This window comes from Dendrobates tinctorius, unplaced genomic scaffold (assembly GCF_039654945.1).
Source record: "Dendrobates tinctorius isolate UK_male_01 unplaced genomic scaffold, ASM3965494v1 ptg000028l, whole genome shotgun sequence".
Lineage (NCBI taxonomy): Eukaryota > Metazoa > Chordata > Amphibia > Anura > Dendrobatidae > Dendrobates > Dendrobates tinctorius.
This window is the reverse complement of record NW_027361696.1, coordinates 55,594,867-55,615,701: the sequence shown is the minus strand read 5'-3', so window position 1 is coordinate 55,615,701 and position 20,835 is coordinate 55,594,867. Positions and strand designations below refer to the sequence as shown.

The window sequence follows — 20,835 nt, the reverse complement described above, 5'->3', positions numbered from 1 at the left end:
ACTACCGGGCCAATTTTTACAATTCTGACCACTGTACCTTTATGAGGTCATAACTCTGGAACGCTTCCATGGATCCCGGTGATTCTGACATTGTTTTCTCGTGACATATTGTACTTCATGTTAGTGGTAAAATTGCATTCAAATAACTTGCGTTTATTTGTGAAAAAAACGGAAATTTGGCGAAAATTTTGAAAATTTCGCAATTTTCCAACTTTGAATTTTTATGCCCTTAAATCACAGCAATACGGCACACAAAAAACTTAATACATAACATTTCCCACATGCTTACTTTACATCAGCACAATTTTGGAACCAAAATTTTTTTTTGTTAGGAAGTTATAAGGGTTAAAAATTGACCAGCGATTTCTCATTTTTGCAACACCATTTTATTTTTAGGGACCACTTCACATTTGAAGCCACTTTGAGGGGTCTATATGATAGAAAATACCCAAAAGTGACACCATTCTAAAAACTGCACCCCTTAAGATGCTTAAAACCACATTCAAGAAGTTTATTAACCCTTTAGGTGCGTCACAGGAATTTTTTGAATATTAAAAAAAAAATGAACATTTAACTTTTTTTCACAAAAAAAATACTTCAGGTTCAATTTTCTTTATTTTACCAAGGGTAACAGGAGAAATTGGACTGCAAAAGTTATTGTGCAATTTGTCCTGAGTACGCTGATACCTGATATGTGGGGGGGAACCACTGTTTCGGAGCATGGCAGACCTCAGTAGGGAAGGAGCGCCGTTTGACATTTTCAATGCAAAATTGGCTGGAATTCAGATCGGACGCCATGTCGTGTTTGGAGAGCCCCTGATGTACCTAAACAGTGGAAACCCCCCAAGTGACCCCATTTTGGAAACTAGACCCCCCAAGGAACTTATCTAGATATGTGGTGAGAACTTTGAACCCACAAGGGCTTCACAGAAGTTTATAACGTACAGCGGTACAATTAAAAAATCATATTTTTTCCACAAAAATGATCTTTTCACCCCCAATTTTTATTTTTCCAAGGGTAATAGGACCCTAAAAGTTATTGTGCAATTTGTCCTGAGTACGCTGATACCCCATATGTGGGTGTAAATGACTATTTGGGCGCATAGCAGAGCTCGGAAGGGAAGCAGCGCCATTTGACGTTTTTGGCTAGATTTGAGATCGGACACCATGTCGCAATTGGAAAACCCCTGATGTACCAAAACAGTGGAAACCCCCCACAAATGACACCATTTTGGAATCTAGACCCCCCAAGGAACTTATCTAGATGTGTGGTGAGAACTTTGAACCCCCAAAGGCTTCACAGAAGTTTATAACGTACAGCAGTACAATTAAAAAATCATATTTTTTCCACAAAAATGATCTTTTCACCCTCAATTCTTATTTTTCCAAAAGTAACAGGACCCTAAAAGATATTGTGCAATTTATCCTGAGTACGCTGATACCCCACATGTGGGGGTAAACCACTATTTGGGCGCATGGCAGAGCTCGGAAGGGAAGCAGCACCATTTGACGTTTTTGGCTGGAATTGAGATCGGACACCATGTCGCATTAGGAGAGCCCCTGATGTACCAAAACAGTAGAAACCCCCCACAAATGACACCATTTTGGAAACTAGACCCCCCCAAGGAACTTATCTAGATGTGTGGTGAGCACTTTGAACCCCCCAGTGCTTCACTGAAGTTTATAACGTCCGGGCGTGAAAATAAAAAAATCGTATTTTTTCCACAAACATCATCTTTTAGTCCCCATTTTTTTATTTTCCCAAGGGTAACAGGAGAAATTGGACCCCAAAAGTTGTTGTCCAATTTGTTCTGAGTACGCTGACACCCCATATGTGGGAGATAACTACTGTATGAGGACACGTCGGGGCTCGGAAGGGAAGTAGTGACGTTTTGGAATGCAGACTTTGATGGAATGGTCTGTGGGTGTCATGTTGCCTTTGGAGAGCCCCTAATGTACCTAAACAGTGGAAACCCCCCACAAATGATCCCATTTTGGAAACTAGACCCCCTGAGGAACTTATCTAGATGTGTGGTGAGCACTTTGAACCCCCAAGGGCTTCACAGAAGTTTATAATGCCCAGGCATGAAAATAAAAAAATCGTATTTTTTCCACAAACATGATCAATTAGTCCCCAATTTTTTTATTTTCCCAAGGGTAACAGGAGAAATTGGACCCCAAAAGTTGTTGTCCAATTTGTCCTGAGTACGCTGATACCTCATATGTGGGAGAAAACTACTGTATGGGCACACGTCGGGGCTCGGAAGGGAAGTAGTGACGTTTTGGAATGCAGACTTTGATGGATTGGTCTGCGGGTGTCATGTGCGTTTGGAGAGCCCCTGATGTACCTAAACTATTGAAACTCCCCACAAGTGACCCCATTTTGGAAACTAGACCCCCCACGGAGCTTATCTAGATGTGTGGAGAGCACTTTGAGCCCCCAAGTGCTTCACAGAAGTTTATAACGCCTGGGCATGAAAATAAAAAAAACATTTTTTTCCGCAAAATTATATTTTTGCCCCCAATTTTTTATTTTCCTAAGGGTAACAGGAGAAATTGGACCCCAAAAGTTGTTTTGTAATTTGTCCTGAGTAGGCTGATCCCCTACATGTGGGGGTAAAACACTGTTTGGGCGCATGGCAGAGCTTGGAAGGGAAGGAGCACCATTTGACTTTTTCAACGCAGAATTGGCTGGAATTGAGATCAGACGCCATGTTGCCTTTGGAGAGCACCTGATGTGCCCAAACAGTGGAAACCCCCCAATTATAACTCCAACCCTAACCTCAACACACCCCTAACCCTAATCTGAGCCCTAACCCTAGCCCTAACCCTAGCCCTAACCCTAGCCCTAACCCTAACCCTAGCGGGAAAATGGAAATAAATACATTTTCTTTTAGTTTTATTATTTTTCCCTAACTAAGGGGGTGATAACGGGGGGTTTGATTTACGATTTATGGCGGTTTTTATGTTTGGTGGCTGTCGCACGCTAAAAGACGCTTTTTATTGTAAAAATAGTTTTTGCATCACCACATATTGAGAGCTATAATTTTTCCGTATTTTGACCCACCGAGTCATGTGAGGTCTTATTTTTTGCGGGACGAGTTGACGTTTTTATTGGTACCATTTTCGGGCACGTGACATTTTTTGATCGCTTTTTATTTCGATTTTTGGGACGCAGAATGAACAAAAACCAGCGTTTCATGAATTTCTTTTGGGGGGGTGCGTTTACACCGTTCCGCGTGCGGTAAAATTGATAAAGCGGTTTTATTCTTCGGGTCAGTACGGTTACAGCGATACCTCATTTAGGTCGGTTTTTTATGTTTTGTCGGTTTTTTGCAATGAAAACAATTTTATATAAAAAATAATTATTTTTGTTTCGCTTTATTCTGCGAGCTATAACTTTTTTATTTTTTTGCGGATGATGCTGTGTGGTGGCTCGTTTTTTGTGGGACAAGATGACGTTTTCAGTGGTACCATGGATATTTATATGCGTCTTTTTGATTGCGCGTTATTGCACTTTTTGTTCGGTGGTATGATAATAAATCATTATTTTTTGCTTTGTTTTTTATTTTTATTTTTTAAGGGGTTCGCTAAAGGGGTTAACTAATGGGACAGTTTTATAGGGCAGGTCATTACGGACGCGGCGATACCAAATATGTGTACTTTTATTGTTTTTGGGTTTTTTTATTTTGAAAAAATGGATTTATTGGGGAATATTTTTTTTTTTTTTACTAATTTATTTAGCGATTTTTTTTTAATTTTTTTTAACACTTTTTTTTTTTTTTTAACTTTATTACCTTGTCCCAGGTGGGACATCACTGTCCTGTGACAGATCGCTGATCTGTCACATCACAGATCACTGTGACATATCAGCGATCTGTCACAGGCACTGCTGCAGACTTCCTCATGCCTGCGCTTTGCAGGCACTGAGGAAGCCAGCTTCCTCAGGCCCCTGAAGGCCCCCGTCGCCATCTTGGATTCGGGGGCCTGGAGGAAAGGAGCCCCCCGCAGCAGCGCTGCACATTGCGCTGCCGTGGGGGGCTCAGGGAAGCACGGAGGGAGCCCCCTCCCTGCCGATGCTTCCCTTTAACCCCCAGTACACCGCGATCGCGTTTGATCGCAGTGTGCAAGGGGTTAACGTGTCGGGGGCGGTCCGTGACCGCCCCTGACACATTGTGCCGGGTGTCAGCTATGATAATTAGCTGACACTCGGCCGCGATCAGCGGCGCTCACCACGTGGGCGCCGCTGATCGCGATGACGTAATATTCCGTCCATGGTAATTAGGTCGATGGTCACATGGACGGAATATTACGTCAATTGTAGGTAAGGGGTTAATGGATTTATGAATAAAAAGAAAAAATTTTTTAACAGCATCCTGGATTGCTCACGTTATTGCTGGACTTTGCTTTGTCGTTGTTCATATATACAGTATATATATATATATATATATATACACACACACACACAGTATATATATCCCCAACCTGTAACCTCAAAAAGTAGAATATACACTCTATGTCCTGATATGGCAACCATTTTATCTGTAGGCTACAAGGTACATAAAGCTTATCATTAGAGTTAAGCAAGAAAATTTGCAGTATCCATGATCCAGCAACCACGTAGGTAGTCTGAGACTGCTGGACCAAAGCCTTGCTAACCTCCCCCTGTCAGCTGGTATTCCTGGGGCGTCTTCTTATTACTAGTGTACTGCACTGGACCTACTAATGAGAAGAGGCGTTAGGGATACCAGCAGGTAGAGGGAGATTTGCAAGGCTCTGGTCCGGTTGCTATAGACTACTGCGTGGCTGCTTGACCAAGGTCCTGCAAATGTGATTGCTCATCTCTACCCATCATCTACCTACCTGGACGCGCTCACTCTGTCCTTATAATTGTCATATAGACTTGTTATTGTGCATTTGTCATTGTGCATACTCTAGAAAACTTTCCCATACCATAGCTACCAACAGAATAAGGATCGGGATGGCACACAATAAATGAGACTCCTCCGTTCACCATAGCAGGGGTCATGAACACACCTTTCCTTCTCACTGCCGTGAAGAGGAGATTGTGCCCTTCTGCTCTTTTCAGAGGTTATGGGACTGATGGAGACAGCCAAGTTCAGAGACTTTTCATGGAGTCACGAAAAGTTTGGCAACCAGGGTATGCACAGAAGAAGTACTACTACCAACTAATCAAAATGGTACATGCCCAGTTAAAAATTTCAAGCCTGCCAGTACCCAAGATTTACCAGGTAATTGATCCTGGCAAAGAGGACCCATCATGAAAAGGCTTAAAGGCTTATTATATTTTCACTATAATTTTTGTTCCCTGCGCAATAACAAATCTGGTGAATTTATCCTTGATATTTATAGATAAAATGACAAAAAAGGTGTTTCAAGTCTCCTTATAGAAGGGGTGTGTTTCCACAGAGTCTAATGCTGTCAACACTGATTGGTCAGTGTCAAACTGTATAGGGACACACTCATAACGGGTAACATCCATTATTATCAATTTATTCAAATTTCTAGAAGAAATAATAGAGGAACAGCACAATATAGGGTTATAATAAAGGATTCTATAGAATTGTTATTTAGTGGGAAATATCATGAAATAGTTAGCAGAAGATACTGAAAGAGTTATCAGAGGAAATTGCAGTACCACTAGCCAGAATCTTTGAAAAATCCTGGAGAACAGGATAAGTCCCAGAAGAAAAACGGAAAGAAGATAACGCAAGGAAATTACAGGCCAGTGAGCCTTACTGAAGTAATTGAAGTATTGAAATACCAGGAAAGATATTTGAACAAATTATTAAACAACATGAATGTAAGTACATGGATAAGAATACAGTAATTAACCAGAGCCAACATGGGTTTGCAGCAAACAAGTCATGCCAGACCAATCTAATTTCCTTCTATGATGGTATCACTCACTGGGTCAATAAAGGAAATGTGGTAGATATAGTATATCTCGACTTCAGTAAAGGATCTGTTGAAATGTCTCATACTATCTTTATTGAGAAAATTACCAAGTATGAAATTGACAATACTAGGGTTAAGTGGAATCATAACTGGCTCAGTGACCATACTCAAAGAGTGGTAATAAATGGCTGCACATTCCATTGGAAGAGTGTTTCAAGTGGGGTACCACAAGGCTCTGTTCTGGCCCCAGTGTTACTCAAAATTTTTGCAAATGATCTAGATAAGGGAACTGAAGGTAAACTAATCAAATTTGCAGATGATGCAAAGTTAAGAGGGATAGCTAACACTAGAGAAGGCAGACAAAGGATTCAGAAGGATCTAGATAAGCTTGAACAATGGGCAATGACTAATAGAATGGTATTCAACAGGGAGAAATGCAAAATTCTACATATGGGCAAGAAAAACTAAAATTACATCTACAGAATGGGAAGAATAGAACTAAGCAACAGCACGTGTGAAAAAGACTTGGGTATACTAATATATCATAGATTGCACATGAGTCAACAGTGTGATGCAGCAACAAAAAAGGTAAACACAGTTCTAGGATGTATTAAGAGAAGCATAGAGTTTAGATCACATGAAGTTATTATCCCCCTCTACTCCTCCTTGGTCTGGCCCCATCTGGAATACTATGTCCAGTTCTGGGCACCACATTTTAAAAAAGACATTGAAAAATTGGAGCAAGTTCAGAGAAGAGCTACTAAAATGGTGAGTGGACTGCAAACTTTGCCCTACAAGGAATGGTTAAAGGATCAGAGAATGTTTAACTTGCAAAAAAGAAGGCTAAGAGGAGACGTAATAGCTGTCTACAAATATCTGAAGGACTGTCAGTGTAGAGGGATCATCCTTATTCTCATTTGCACATGGAAACACGAGAAGCAATGGAATGAATCTGAAAGGGAGAAGATAAAGATTATATATTAGAAAAAAGTTTTTGACAGTGAGGGTGATCAATGAGTGGAACAGGCTGCCACGAGAGGTGGCGAGTTCTCTTTCAATGGAAGTCTTCAAACAGAGGCTGGACAGATGTCTGTCTAAGATGGTTTAGTAAAACCAGCATTGAGCAGGGGGTTGGACACGATGACTCTGAAGGTCCCTTCCAACTCTAACATTCTAAGATTCAATAATTACTAAAATAGACATGTCAGGAATGGTGACAAGCCCTTTTATGTGGTGCCAAAGGTCTCATTCTTTTACAAGTATAGAGGCAAGTATTAGAGGGAGCAGGGGGAGGTTGGGGGATCCTAAGGCTGTGTGCCCACGTTGCGTTTTTTTAAGCATTTCAGCAGCGTTTGTGCCGGATCAGACGCTGCAGAAACGCTTAAAAGAAGCTTCAAATTAATTTGAATGCGTTTTTGGCTTTTTGTGCCAATGCATGCGTTTTTAAACACTCAGGAATCGCTTACGCAGCATGCTCATTAATTTCCGCATTGCTGAGCGTTTTTAGCCCTTCCCAATGTTCCCAGAAAATGTGCGGAAAAAACGCGTAAAAAATGTGCGTCTTTTGTGCAAAAAAACGCGCAAGAAACGCGCGGAAATAAAACACGCGTTTTCTGGGAAGGAGATCAGTTTCCTGAGCGTTTAAAAACGTGGGCACATAGTCTTAGTGTAGATTTTTTAGGCTTTAAGTTTCAGCATCGAGACATAACCCCACTGCCTACCATTAAAAATAGCACATCCAACAAGAATTTCTGAAAGTTCACGGTCACGAATGATTCAGATGGTAATGGAGTCACCACTCACTGCCTGCATTCAGGTTAATTTAAGCAAAACCTCCTACTACTGCACATACCTGTTCTGGGACTGCAGCATCTAACCTCCCAGTATCAGTGTCATGTTCCTGGCCTACATGTGATATTTACCGAGGACTTTGTGATAAGAATAGAGGAGCACTAACAAAGTCAAAGCAACAATTGTGCGATTGTAAAAGTCCATTGTAAACCACAATTCATTTCACTTCCTATTTACTAAGGAACTTCGTGTTTTGCCAACAGAGGTGGGAAAAAAATGAAAAAAGTATAAACATAGAAGAAAATATAAGTGAACGCCATAAAAGGGTAGTCTAACTACACGAAAGGTCTTTGAGAATGGAAGCCACAATTTGATTGGTGGATTTTATTCTCTGCTTGGAATTATTAAATAATAATAATCCTATTTACCTCTAGGGTCTTCAAAAAAAAATTCTGGTCCCGTGATGGACACATCGATGCAGGACTGATTACAGTTAGAGGTGATAGAATAGACTTGGCATGTATCTTCACCCTCTATTAATTTTGAAAGGGTAAGTTGTAACAGAAACTTAGCGGAGACCAAGTGGAAACTTTCCAGATCTCAAAACTCCTCAAAAACTTTGCGTTTCCGCTCCATTTCCACTCCAAACACTCAACTAAAAGACTTTAGGCGCACATAGCCTTAATCCTCTTTGTTGCTCATTTTGTAGAAACGTTTTAAGCATTTATTATCCCTCTTTAGGTTTTGAAAAATTCCTGGTGGAAAAATAAAAAATGACACGCCACTTTTTCTGCCAGTTTTTCAGAGCCGAAACTCTGCAAGTTTTTCAAGGAGTTTTTCAAGAGCAAAAACTGAGCAGAAACTCTTTAAAATCCTCCTCTAAATCTCAAAATTCCTCAAAAACTTGGCGTTTATGTTGTTTTTGCTCCGGAAACTCAGCAAAATAACTCAGTGTGCACATACCCCAAGGGTGTGTTCATACTAAGGTTTTCTTTTTTTAAAAAAAGGTGTTTTTGGAATATAAACTCTCCAATCAAAACTCATGGTTGTTGGAGAGTTTCTGCTACCAAAAGTCAGCAAACGAAAATTTGGGCAATCATTCTTTTAGGGTGTGTGAGTTTTTCAAAAATTCTCCATTAAAAAAAAACCTCAAACTCCTCTTCACATAAGTAGATTTGCCATAGAAATAAATTAGAAGAGTTTTCCTAGACATTTTTGAGTAGGATTTTGGAGAGGAACCGCTCCAAAATCTTTTGAATAACTCGGTGTGAACATAGCCCAAGGGAGGAGAATATAAGATTTTAAGACATTTTTGCCAAGTTATCTTGATTTATCACTAATGCACTTAAAAATTATACAATACAGTGAAGAATGGAAATAATCTTACGAGAGTCATATATGTGGTGACAGCAGGAATGTGCTCTAAGTCTAAACATAAGGTCAGACACCTCCCCCTGGTATAGTTTATATAGATATAAGCTGGAACTGCTCCATTACAATGTGACACTTCAGCATTGCCATTTCTATTCGCTTCTCTCCACAGCAGAGCGCAATAAAAGAAGTAATAAATCACCGAAAACAGCGCCCTGAAGCAAAGGAAGCCAGATCAAAGTTAAAAACTAAAGCAAATATAGGCACATATGATGTCAAACGAAGAAAAGGCAGAAATAACAGGGCCCCAGGATAAATAATGGGCCTTTAACCCCTTAACAACCAGACATATTTTTGTTTTTGCGTTTTCGTATTTCGCTCCCCTTCTTTCCAGAGCCATAACTTTTTATTTTTCCATCAAAATGGCCATGTGAGTTGTACTTTTGAACGACACCATTGGTTTTAACATATTGTGTACTGGAAAATGGGAAAAAGATTCCAAGCGCGGTGAAATTGCAAAAAAGTGCAATTCTATTTTTTTTTTTTTTCTATCATGTTCACTAAAGGCTAAAACTGAGCTGCCAGTATGACTCTCCAGGTCATTACAAGTTCATAGACACCAAACACGTCTAGGTTCTTTTATATTTAAGCGGTGTAAAAAAATTCCAAATTTCAAAGTTTGTTAAAAAAAGATGCACCATATTCTGATACCCGTAGCAGAGACCAAAAAAGCGTAATTCTGGCCTTTTGAATTTTTTTTTTCTCGTTATGCTATTTACCAATCGGGTTAATTTTTTTTTATATTGATAGATCGAGCGATTCTGAATGTAGCTATACCAAATATGTGCATGCTTGTTTTTTATTTTGTTTTATTTTGAATAGGGCAAAGGTGCACGATTTGAACTTTTACATATATTTAAATTTTTAAATATTTTTAAAAACTTTTTTTACGTTTTTCATGCGTCAATAATCTCCATGGGTGACTAGAAGCTGCAGTACTTTCATCTGCTCTGCTGCACACAGGAGATGATCAGATCGCCTGTGTGTAGCAGAAATGCTCATTTGCTATGAGCGCCAACCACTGGGCAGCACTCATAGCACTCCAGCAATGACAGCCATAGAGGTGTGCTGGAGATCTCTGTTTGTCATGCTGACCCACGACTCGTCATGACCCGCTATCATGTGACAGGGTCACCGATAAGCGGGATTTCCGACGCGCTTCCAGAAACCACTAGTTAAATGATGCTGTCAGAGATTGACAGCAGCATTTAACTAGTTAACAATCGCAGGTGGATCGTGATTCCACCCGCGGCTGTTGCTGGCACATGTCAACTGTATAGATAAGCTGACATGTGCCTGTAAAGGTGTGGGCTCAGCACCGGAGCCTACACCAAACAGGGGGAGTCCGACATCGGTGTATTTTTACGCCCGATGTTGGAAAGGGGTTGAAAAGGAAATGTCATCAAGTCAAAAGAGGCCAGTTTTTGCTCTTATTTTATTTCCGCCGCTTCCTCTTGAAAATTAATTTTTGATTTTTTTAAAAATCCGACATACAATTCCAGAGATATCAGACTTTTTATTAGTCATTATTTTTATGGTCTTTATAAGGGGGCATGACTTACAGAGTAATTATGCAGAGCAGCCTAAAGACATGCCACTGAGGTGATACATGATTTCCAAAATATAAATCTGATAATTGCAACATGCATTTGTATTCAGCCCCTCTGAGTCAATAGCTTATAAGACCACCTTTCCCTGCAGTTACTGCTGCAGTCTTTTGGGGTCTGTCTCTACCAGCTTTGCACATCTAGAGGTGACATTCTCGCCCCTTCTTTGCACACTCACTGTGACTCACTCAGTGATGGAGACGTTTGTGAAAAACAATTTTCAAGTCTTGCAAAAGATTCTCTATGGGATTTAGTTCAGGACTGTGACTGGGCCATTCACACACATGAATATACTTTGATCTATAACATCCATTGTATCTCTGACAGGATGTTTAGGGTGTTAGGTTGTCCTCCAAGATTGCCCTGGATTTATCTCCATCCATCTTCCCATCAACTCTGAGCAGCTTCCCTGCCTGCTTCCTGCCCGGCACTTCCTGTCTGACACAGCGCAGCTGAATGACGTCATCATTCAGCACGTCACCCACTCTGACAAGCCCCGCCCACTCCAGCCGCCGCGCTAGGCCACGCCCCCCACAGGCCGCGCAATCACATGTGCTGCAGCTCCGCCCACTCCACCCAGCTACGCCCACTCCAGACAAACGAACAATCTGCGCACCTCTCTCTCCTGGTCCCGGCGTCACCGTGTGTGGTGCATGGAGAGCGGGCCTGTGGAGGAAGGAAGACAGCGGGGCTGTAGAGCAGGGGTCTCAAACATGCGGCCCATGGGCGGCATGCGGCCCTTGCGGCAGGCATCTGCGGCCCGCGGTGCACCACATGTCTCACTCCCTAAGGCAGGGAGAAGGCACACATTCAGGAGCGGCGATGGCATTGGCTGTTCTGTGTGCACACACTGCACAGGACCTGTGAGGAGGTCACAGGAGGGGGAGGGGTCAGGGGTCACATGATCAGGGGCCTCAGTGTGTGCAGGATGGTTGCTGCTGTCTGTGTGCTGGTTGACATGGTACTGGATGAAGGTAAGTTTATGCATGGGGTCAGGAGGGGTTTACAGGGTGGATGGAGCGGAGCCCTGTGTGTACGAGGTGTATGGAGCGGAGCCCTGTGTGTACGAGGTGTATGGAGCGGAGCCCTGTGTGTACGAGGTGCACAGAATGGAGCCCTGTGTGTACGAGGTGTATGGAGCAGAGCCCTGTGTGTACGAGGTGTATGGAGCAGAGCCCTGTGTGTACGAGGTGTATGGAGCGGAGCCCTGTGTGTACGAGGTGTATGGTGCAGAGCCCTGTGTGTACGAGGTGTATGGTGCAGAGCCCTGTGTGTACGAGGTGTATGGAGCGGAGCCCTGTGTGTATGAGGTGTATGGAGCAGAGCCCTGTGTGTACGAGGTATACGGAGCGGACCCCTGTGTGTACGAGGTATACGGAGCGGAGCCCTGTGTGTACGAGGTGTACGGAGCGGAGCCCTGTGTGTGCGAGGTGTACGGAGCGGAGCCCTGTGTGTGCGAGGTGTACGGAGCGGAGCCCTGTGTGTGCGAGGTGTACGGAGCGGAGCCCTATGTGTACGAGGTGTAAGGAGCGGAGCCCTGTGTGTACGAGGTGTATGGAGCGGAGCCCTGTGTGTACGAGGTGTATGGAGCGGAGCCGTGTGTGTACGAGGTGTACGGAGCCCTGTATGTATGAGGTGTACAGAGCGGAGCCCTGTATGTACGAGGTGTATGGAGCGGAGCCATGTGTGTACGAATGTGTACGGAGGCCTGTGTGCATAAGGTGTACGGAGCGGAGCCCTGTGTGTACGAGGTGTTCGGAGCGGAGCCCTGTGTGTATGAAGTGTAAGGAGCAGAGCCCTGTGTGTACGATGTGTATGGAGCGGAGCCGTGTATGTACAAGGTGTACAGAGCGGAGCCCTGTGTGTTCGAGGTGTACGGAGCGGAGCCCTGTGTGTATGAAGTGTAAGGAGTGGAGCCGTGTATGTACGAGGTGTACTGAGCCCTGTGTGTACGAGGTGTACGGAGCGGAGCCCTGTGTGCACGAGGTGTACGGAGCGGAGCCCTGTGTGCACGAGGTGTACGGAGCGGAGCCCTGTGTGTACGAGGTGTACGGAGCGGAGCCCTGTGTGTACGAGGTGTACGGAGCGGAGCCCTGTGTGTACGGAGCGGAGCCCTGTGTGTACGAGGTGAACGGAGCGGAGCCCTGTGTGTACGAGGTGTACGTAGTGGAGCCCTGTGTGTACGAGGAGTGCGGAGCCACGCGTGTACGGGGTGAGCCCTGTGTGTACGAGGTGTACGGAGCGGAGCCCTGTGTGTACGAGGTGAACGGAGCGGAGCCCTGTGTGTACGAGGTGTACGGAGTGGAGCCCTGTGTGTACGAGGTGTGTGGAGCCACGCGTGTACGGGGTGTATTAAGTTTGAAAGGAATGCGGCCCCCCCAGCTCAAATTTTTTTTTATGTGCGGCCAATTTACTCTGCCGAGTTTGAGACCCCTGCTGTAGAGAGAGCAGGGCTGTGAAGGAAGAGAACGGGGCTGTGGACGGAGAGAGCAGGACTGTGAAGGAAGAGAATGGGGCTGTGGACGGGAGAGCAGGGCTGTGAAGGAAGAAAACGGGGCTGTGGAGGGAGATAGCGGGAGAGCGGGGCTGTGGAAGAAGAGAGCGGAGCTGTGGAAGAAGAGAGCGGGGCTGTGGAGGGACAGCGGGACATGGATGTAGAGCATGACTGCGGAGGAATAGAACGGGACGGCGGGTGGAGAGCGGGAATGTTAAGGAAGTCAGCGGGACCCACAGTTAGGTACTATGCCCGGGCAACGCCAGGCTCTTCAGCTAGTCAATAAATAATGAATGTAGCGGAGGCCGCACATCTCTTCTCCATTCAGTTTGGGGCTGTTCTTGGGATCGCTGAGTGTTCAAAGGGATGAACCACAATGATCAGTAACTCGCCCCCTATTTTCTGGGAATATCAATATTCATCTTTGTAATTCCTCATATGTCCTGTGGAGGCACTGCAGGTGAATCAAACACTTTCTGTCTAGTTTTCCCTGCAGATCACAAGTGATTTCTGTAACACTTGCAGGATATGATGTGATCCTCTATTTTTGCAGGAACCTTTTAAACGAAGGCCATTATCCAAGTTGTGTAACCCCCTTTATTTTAACAATCTGCTAAAATTGGGAGCTGGACACGCATTCAATTCATATACCCTGTGGTAGACCGGCTCACTCGGCTGCACGTGGAGGTTGTCACGGGAACACTGCGACTTTAAGAATAAACTTGGTTTATTGGATACAGCGTAAACCAAGGTTTAAGCATAAAATAAACATGGCCCTCTGGGCAAAAACAGCAAAACAAAAACAAAACTGTAGCACTACGTGCAGGCCTTGCATCAGTGGGGCTCAGCCCACTCATTCAGCAATGTCCTTTAACAGGTACCATATGCACAAAGACTGTCCTGGAGTCTTCCTCTCCAGGCACTCATCAACCCCGATTACCCCTGGAGTTCAGCTATTTATCCCAGACCATGTGGCGCCTCACCCTGTCAGGACACGGCGGTGCCGGCTCTGTAGGTGGAGATACGGTGGACATTCTCCCACCCGCTCTAAGAATGTCCACTAAAAACCAGCCCATAACTTAGCTTAACCCTCGCAACACTTACTGTGCTGGAGTAAATCAAACTCTGGATTTCATATCACTGATGCCATTAGTCGTAGTGAAACATATCTCCCCTCCAGCACTTTACCAGTGACTTTGTCACAACACGTTTGCATAGCATGCACTTACTGACAGGTTATAAACCATAAGGACCCAAAACAGATACAGCAGGATGCACACCATTGGCGACTAGTAACCTAGTGCAGCCAGATCTGACTACAAACAACATATGTGTGTAGTCTGTAACCATGGTGACATATAGACACATAAAACGGTTGGATATTTCCCATATTGACTAGTTATTAAGTTGCATCATTTTTTACTTTAATCACATTCATAAAGTCAGTAGTGATATATGTTTCTGCCTTCCTCGTTCTTGAAGGCTTTCTGGAGTCTCCTCAATTAACACTGATGATAATCGTGAAAAGTTGTTTTTTGGCCCAAAACAATTTTACATTCCAGCGTAGAAAAAGCACATGTATAGCCCAAGGTCACATCACACACGTCATATGTTCCTGAATACACATCGTACATACCTTGTGTAAGTATATTCTAAATATACAGAACCAGATATCTCAGGTCTGAGAAGTGACAGACAACTTCCTGCGACTCACTCACCTTCCACCTTGATTATCTTCCTTCTTGGTAAATAATTCAATCCTTAGGCGTTTACATTCTAAAAAAGCCCTTGACCTTTTAAATATATGGAACCCAAATAATGACGTGTGCACAAGAACATAAATAAACGTTGACATCATCAATGTTCATGAGTATAGCACTAAAAAGAGAGTAATTATTCTGACAGTAGATTCATATTTCTCATTAGTATAAAGCATCCAACAACCTCCAAGTTATAAAAAGGTCAAGATCAGTGTATACTATTTTATATTCAGAGAAAAATCTTATGTAACAGTTCGGGAACATGCAGAGCACGAAGAATAAGAGGACACTTCCTGTCCTTCTGATTCAGCTTTACTGTGTAGATGAGACATATCAGCAGAGTCATTTCATTACTCTTTAAAATAACCTGTCACTTGATATAAATACTGTATGTATATTTTTTACCTGGTGTAAAAGCCGCTGTTCTTCTGAATCCAGCATTGTTTTTCTTTTGCTCCTGCACATCTTTGTTCCTGAGATGTTTTTTATTATGCTTTGCTCATAAAGCACTATCATATTCCGCAGCGCTTTATGGACATTATCATATGGCCCCCACTTCCCTGTATGCTTTTTAGCCAAATGGGGGTGGTCCTCTGCTATTTCTTAAATAGCAGGCTACCTTTAAGGGCATGGAATTTAGTAGAGGACAGCTCTATTGCAATGCTGGACATCTAGATAAGGAAAGATAATAACGATATGCCCAAAGATAAGAATCTGCAAAAAAGAAGCAAAAAGGAGTTTTTATTTGCTATAAAATATTATTTATTAGATTACAAGGGTAAAAAGCATTTAGTAAGCCAAACAAAATAAAAGACGACTGAAAATCGAACACTGGCAACAAAGCAGGGCAAATAGCATTACAGGATAGGTACAATAAACATCAAGTTGTATAGAATTGCAAATAATAGATACAGTGGTCATGACCTCTATTAATTATATGCAAAAAAAAATAGTACATGTGCCCATTCATATATAACTGGAAAACATGCCTTTACCCATGATAGAATGCACTATACAGAGTTGCCAAAGAACATGCTTCCCAATGCACGTTTCGTGTATTTGGTCTTGCTTCCTCAGGGGGTATAGTACACAGTGCTCCCCCATAGAACTTTAAATTCACTGCAGACCAATCATGTGATCGGAAGCCAGGAAATGAGATCCAACTATGGCCTTTTTGACTTCAGTCAAAATCCGCCAGAGTGTGAAAAAATGGATCCGTTTCCGTTTTGCCATAAACGGATGACACAGGATACGTTTTTTGACGGATCCGTCTTTAGCTGATTTTTCATGAAATTTAAAGATGCATGGCTCTGGGAGAGAGAGAGAGAATTTTCCGCCAAGGAAATTCTTCCGGGCATTCTCAGTGTAAAAAAGCGGATCCGTTGCCGGATTCCATCAATTAATGGTTGGCAACGGATTCGCCACCCATAGGCCACCATTATAACGAATGGCGGATAGCGGCGGATCCATTGCTATCCGCTGTTTTGACGCAGACAAAAAACGTTTCATTGTCCGTCCATTCCAGACAGCGGACGCCAAAATTTTGGCGGATCCGTCAAAAACCGGATCCAACGGATGACCATCCGTCAAAATCCGCCGTTAATGCAAGTCACTGGGAAGAAAAACTGATCCGTCAAAAAAAATGGCGGATCCTTTTTTTTGCAAAACGGCGGATTTTGACTGATGGCAACAAACAGAAATGTGAAACAGGCCTAAGCCTGCGTATGCCGACTACCCAGCCCTCAATCGTCAATGCAGACTGCATATGACCAGAAGTAGGGACGCGTCACCAATTAACTTGCGGCCATATGCAGTCTGCTCTGGTGGCTGCCAGCAGGGTGGTTGGAGTGCACAGGTGAATGTGCCAACAACGACAGACCTTATTTGTTGGCCAATTTGCAATGCAAAGTTAAGGCCCCGTCACACTAAGCGATCTCGGTAGCGAGATCGCTGCTGAGTCACAACTTTTGTGACGTAACAGCGATCTCACCAGCGAGATCGCTGTGTGTGACAGCGATCAGCGAGCGGCCCCCCTGCCGGTATCGCTGATCGCTGGAAGAAACCTCTGGACACTGGGGCCGGAGCGTGGAGAGAGGCAGGATGACTGAACAGGACGTCGGAAGGTGAGAATAACTATATTTTTTATTTTGATTCTATTTTTTACAGGGATGGCCAGCGATGCCGGGCGTTCGGCATCGCTGTGCTGATCGCTGGTGAAGCTGTCTGTGTGACAGCTCACCAGCGATCACATAGCGACTTACTAGCGATCCTGACACCTTGATATCGGTGTCGGGATCGCTGGTAAGTCGCTTAGTGTGATGGGGCCTTTAGTCTAGTCCTGGTCTTATGGTCTGTGTGTCATGGCCTCCATCAAGTAAATTTCACCACGAGTGACTGCTGGAGTCTGTGATTTTGTGGTGAGACGTAAGAACTGCAGAAACCATTACTGCAGGAACACCATGAAAAGGGTATGGGGTGTTTTTTTTTTTTGCTTTTTATTCATTTAAAGCTCCAAGAATATTTATTGACTTACTTGCAAATTTGGAGCCAAAGCCACAACTATTGGGCTTTGTTGGTAATTTAGATTCCCTATTAAACTTCATATGGGCTGTCCGGTGCTGCCCATGTCTGAAGGAAAGCATTGTTGATATGGCGGCATCACATCTGCACATATCTGCCAATACACAACACATACATAAACAGCAGGCATTATATGTACCAGCCTTATTTGCACATCCTGGCAAGTATATGCAGACATGCCGGCATCTGTGCTCCTCGCCTCTCGATGTGGACAACTCCTTTGAGGAGTACACTCAAAAATCAACTTCAAGATCTGCCTTGCTGAGCCCTAAACACGGGTCAATGTTTGCACCAAAAATGTCCACAACACGTGGATGAGAAAGGAGATTAATTTTATTCTCATTTACTTTGCTGCTACTATATCCCGCGAAACCTTTTCAGTACAAAAATATCCAGATAGAAAATCTGCAGAAGTTCTGGTATACGTGAATTTTATTCTTAGAATTACCATAAATCCACTTTGATTCCTACTTACAAGCATACATACATATATTCAGATTTGTTAAATTTTACATTTACAAGTCAAATCTTCTTGCTTTACTCGACAATTCTTCTAGAAAATGTGGATGGATCTTCTGAAGTATTAAAATCACTGTCAGGAGTTACTTGGTTATTTACTGGCTGATTGCGCTCTGGTCCTTCATGATAATAACCTTGAATATTTGGAGATCGTTGATCTGATGAAGCATTTCGTTCAGCATCTTGAGGAAGTTGACTCCAAAGTCTTACTGGCTTCTCATCTTTGGCCATACTTGCTTCATGTAAAGATGGACTGAATTGATTTCTCATCATTGTCGTTTGTTTGACGTGAGGACTTCTCCTGTACTTGTCCACTACTTTTACAATGCCATCCACAGTTCGTTCCTTCAATGCGGTGATCCGTGTGGCATAGTCCAGAAATGTAAACTTATTTACCAGCGCCTTTAACATGGACGGTGGAAGACTTAAATCCTTAACTCCCATCACCAATCGGTATGCCTGCTCGAATTTTCTAGAAAATTCCCATGGATCATCTTGTTGTGTCACCTTAAGCTCTTCCAATATATCAATTCCAAAATCATCTTCTCCGGTGACCAGGAAAGCAAGAGCTTTAAGACGATCTTGCCTATCACCCCAGTGATCGTCTCTAGACCAAAACCCAAGTCCACCAGCTGGTCTAGAAACAGGAGATGCTAAACGCACAGACATTGTAGATGGTAGCCACAATTTCATCATCAAGCAGGATTCCCGTGGACCCAAGTTATGCTGGGAGCATGCATCTTCAAATAAAGACATGTTTGAGAAGGGATCCTTGTTAGGGTCATATTTGGAGAAGTTCGGCAAAAGATGTACAAGTGTACTAGTTGGGTTCTCTCTAGAATGGGTTTCTCTCTCTTGAGGGTAGAGCTTCTGCTGGACAAATGTTGACATTAACTCTTGACTGTTTCCTTTACTACCCAAAGTCTCTTCATTATCCAACTCTTCATCATAAAAATAAGACTCATTAGAATGTTGCTTTGCCTTTGCCATGTTCGATGGAGAACTAGCCATCGATAACAAGTAGTCAATCATTTTGCCTCTTCTGTTGTAATTGTCTTCTAGGAACTTCAGTTTAGACTTACTGAACCCACAGTTCTCACATACATCCTCACTAGATACTTGATAAACTGTAGACCTTGAATTATCTTTTTGAGCTTTGACTTCATTCTGAAACACGGTCAACATTTTCATTATGTTGGACATACTTTTAGCATTGGATTTAGGAAAACATGTTTTCTGACCTTCTAGTCTTTCGTTAGCAGATTCACACTGTTGCCATACAGAGTCCCAGACTTTATGTAATGGTTGACCTTTAGGCACATTAAAATTTAATTTACTCTCATTTGCATGTTGGTATAAGGTATCCATACTCACAGAATGGCTTGTGCTCCGAAAACTAAATCTGAGCGATCCCGGAGAACTTTCTTGATGGCTTCACTGTTTTTCCACCACAAGCAAAATTGTAAAGTCCTAAAGTCCTCACGTCTGATGGGAATGGAGGGTTCAATTATCTAGGAGTCTTTTTCTTTTTTAGAAATAGATGGAAAAAAACATAAATCCAAGAGTCACCGTAGAGGCTTCACTGTAGATATGGAAGATACTCAGCTGAACAAAACCTGGACTATAAAGGCTCCAGCACAGGATGATATAACTGCTTGTTTGGGCTTCTAGTGACTAAGAAAAACAAGTATTAAGCTGCAATCAGAACAATTAAGATTCTATGAATACATAATAACATGTAGCTGAGCCAACGTGACTAGTAGACACAGGTAATTGTATTAACAAATACTCACAAATATGGTCTTCTACAAGGATGGTCTATGAAGGAAGAATAAATATATAAAGGGTATGATAGAAATGAAAATCTGTTCTAAAGCACAAGGGGGAGGGGGAAATTTAGGGGTCCAAACACATTAGATAACTGTGGGCCCATCACCCACATACATATGCAAATGGAATCAGATGTTGAAATTCAACATGTACATTCCTTTTCCCAAGATCATATGTTGAGAAGAGTCTACATATTCGTACATATTAGGCTGACATTCGGTTGTGATGAAATAGTTGGGTTCAGCACAAGGTTACTCTCACGGCTTTTAAGAAATGATAGGTAGATAGCGAGATAGAAAGGCTAGACGGAAAAGACAGATCAGAGTCTGGTAGTGGCTCTCACAAAAAGAACACAACGCTTAACCTCGCAGATCAACTCACCCAAACCCAGCCCCACAAAACAGCCCATCCAAACCATGCACCATGAAACAGCCCACCCAAACCAGATGCCACGAAACAACCCACCAAAACAAGGCACCACAAAACAGCCCACCCAAACTAGGCACCACAAAATAGCCCACACGAACCATGTGCTACGAAACAGCCCACCAAAACAAGGCACCACAAACAGCTCATACAAACTAGGCACCACGAAACAGCCCACCTAAACTAGGCACCACAAAACAGCCCACCTAAACTAGGCACCACAAAACAGCCCACCCAAACTAGGCACCACAAAACAGCCTACCAAAGCTAGACACCACAAAACAGCCCACCCAAACCCAGAACCATGAAACAGCCCAACTATATCAGGCCCCCCAGAACAGAGGACCTAATTCTGCAACTACAATACAGCCTACTCAAACCAAACCCCACAAAACAGCCAACCAAAACCAGGCACCACACAACAGCCCACCCAAAATAGGACCCATGGAACATCCCACCAATACCCACCCGCATCCAA

General features: G+C 43.1%; 1 protein-coding gene and 1 long non-coding RNA gene across 2 annotated transcripts in view; both read right to left on the bottom strand.

The window, feature by feature from the left end:
* The window catches only part of LOC141085411 (uncharacterized), a 69,462-nt gene extending 49,705 nt beyond the window's left edge, over window positions 1–19,757 (bottom strand). Inside the window, exons 1-2 of the long non-coding RNA XR_012231290.1 lie at window positions 19,476–19,757; window positions 15,408–15,716 (exon numbers count right to left, since the gene is read on the bottom strand). This is a non-coding gene — a long non-coding RNA (uncharacterized lncRNA). The remainder of the gene's footprint in view (window positions 1–15,407; window positions 15,717–19,475) is intronic.
* LOC141085410 (uncharacterized) lies at window positions 17,898–19,482 on the bottom strand. The gene has a single exon (XM_073570762.1). The coding sequence runs from the start codon at window positions 19,467–19,469 to the stop codon at window positions 18,120–18,122; it is 1,350 nt and encodes a 449-aa protein (XP_073426863.1). The 5' UTR covers window positions 19,470–19,482; the 3' UTR covers window positions 17,898–18,119.
* Window positions 19,758–20,835: the final 1,078 nt, after the last annotated feature.

Coding starts and splice junctions, on each gene's coding strand:
- LOC141085410 (XM_073570762.1), bottom strand. CDS start 19,469: ATGGATACCTTATACCAACATGCAAATGAGAGTAAATTAAATTTTAAT.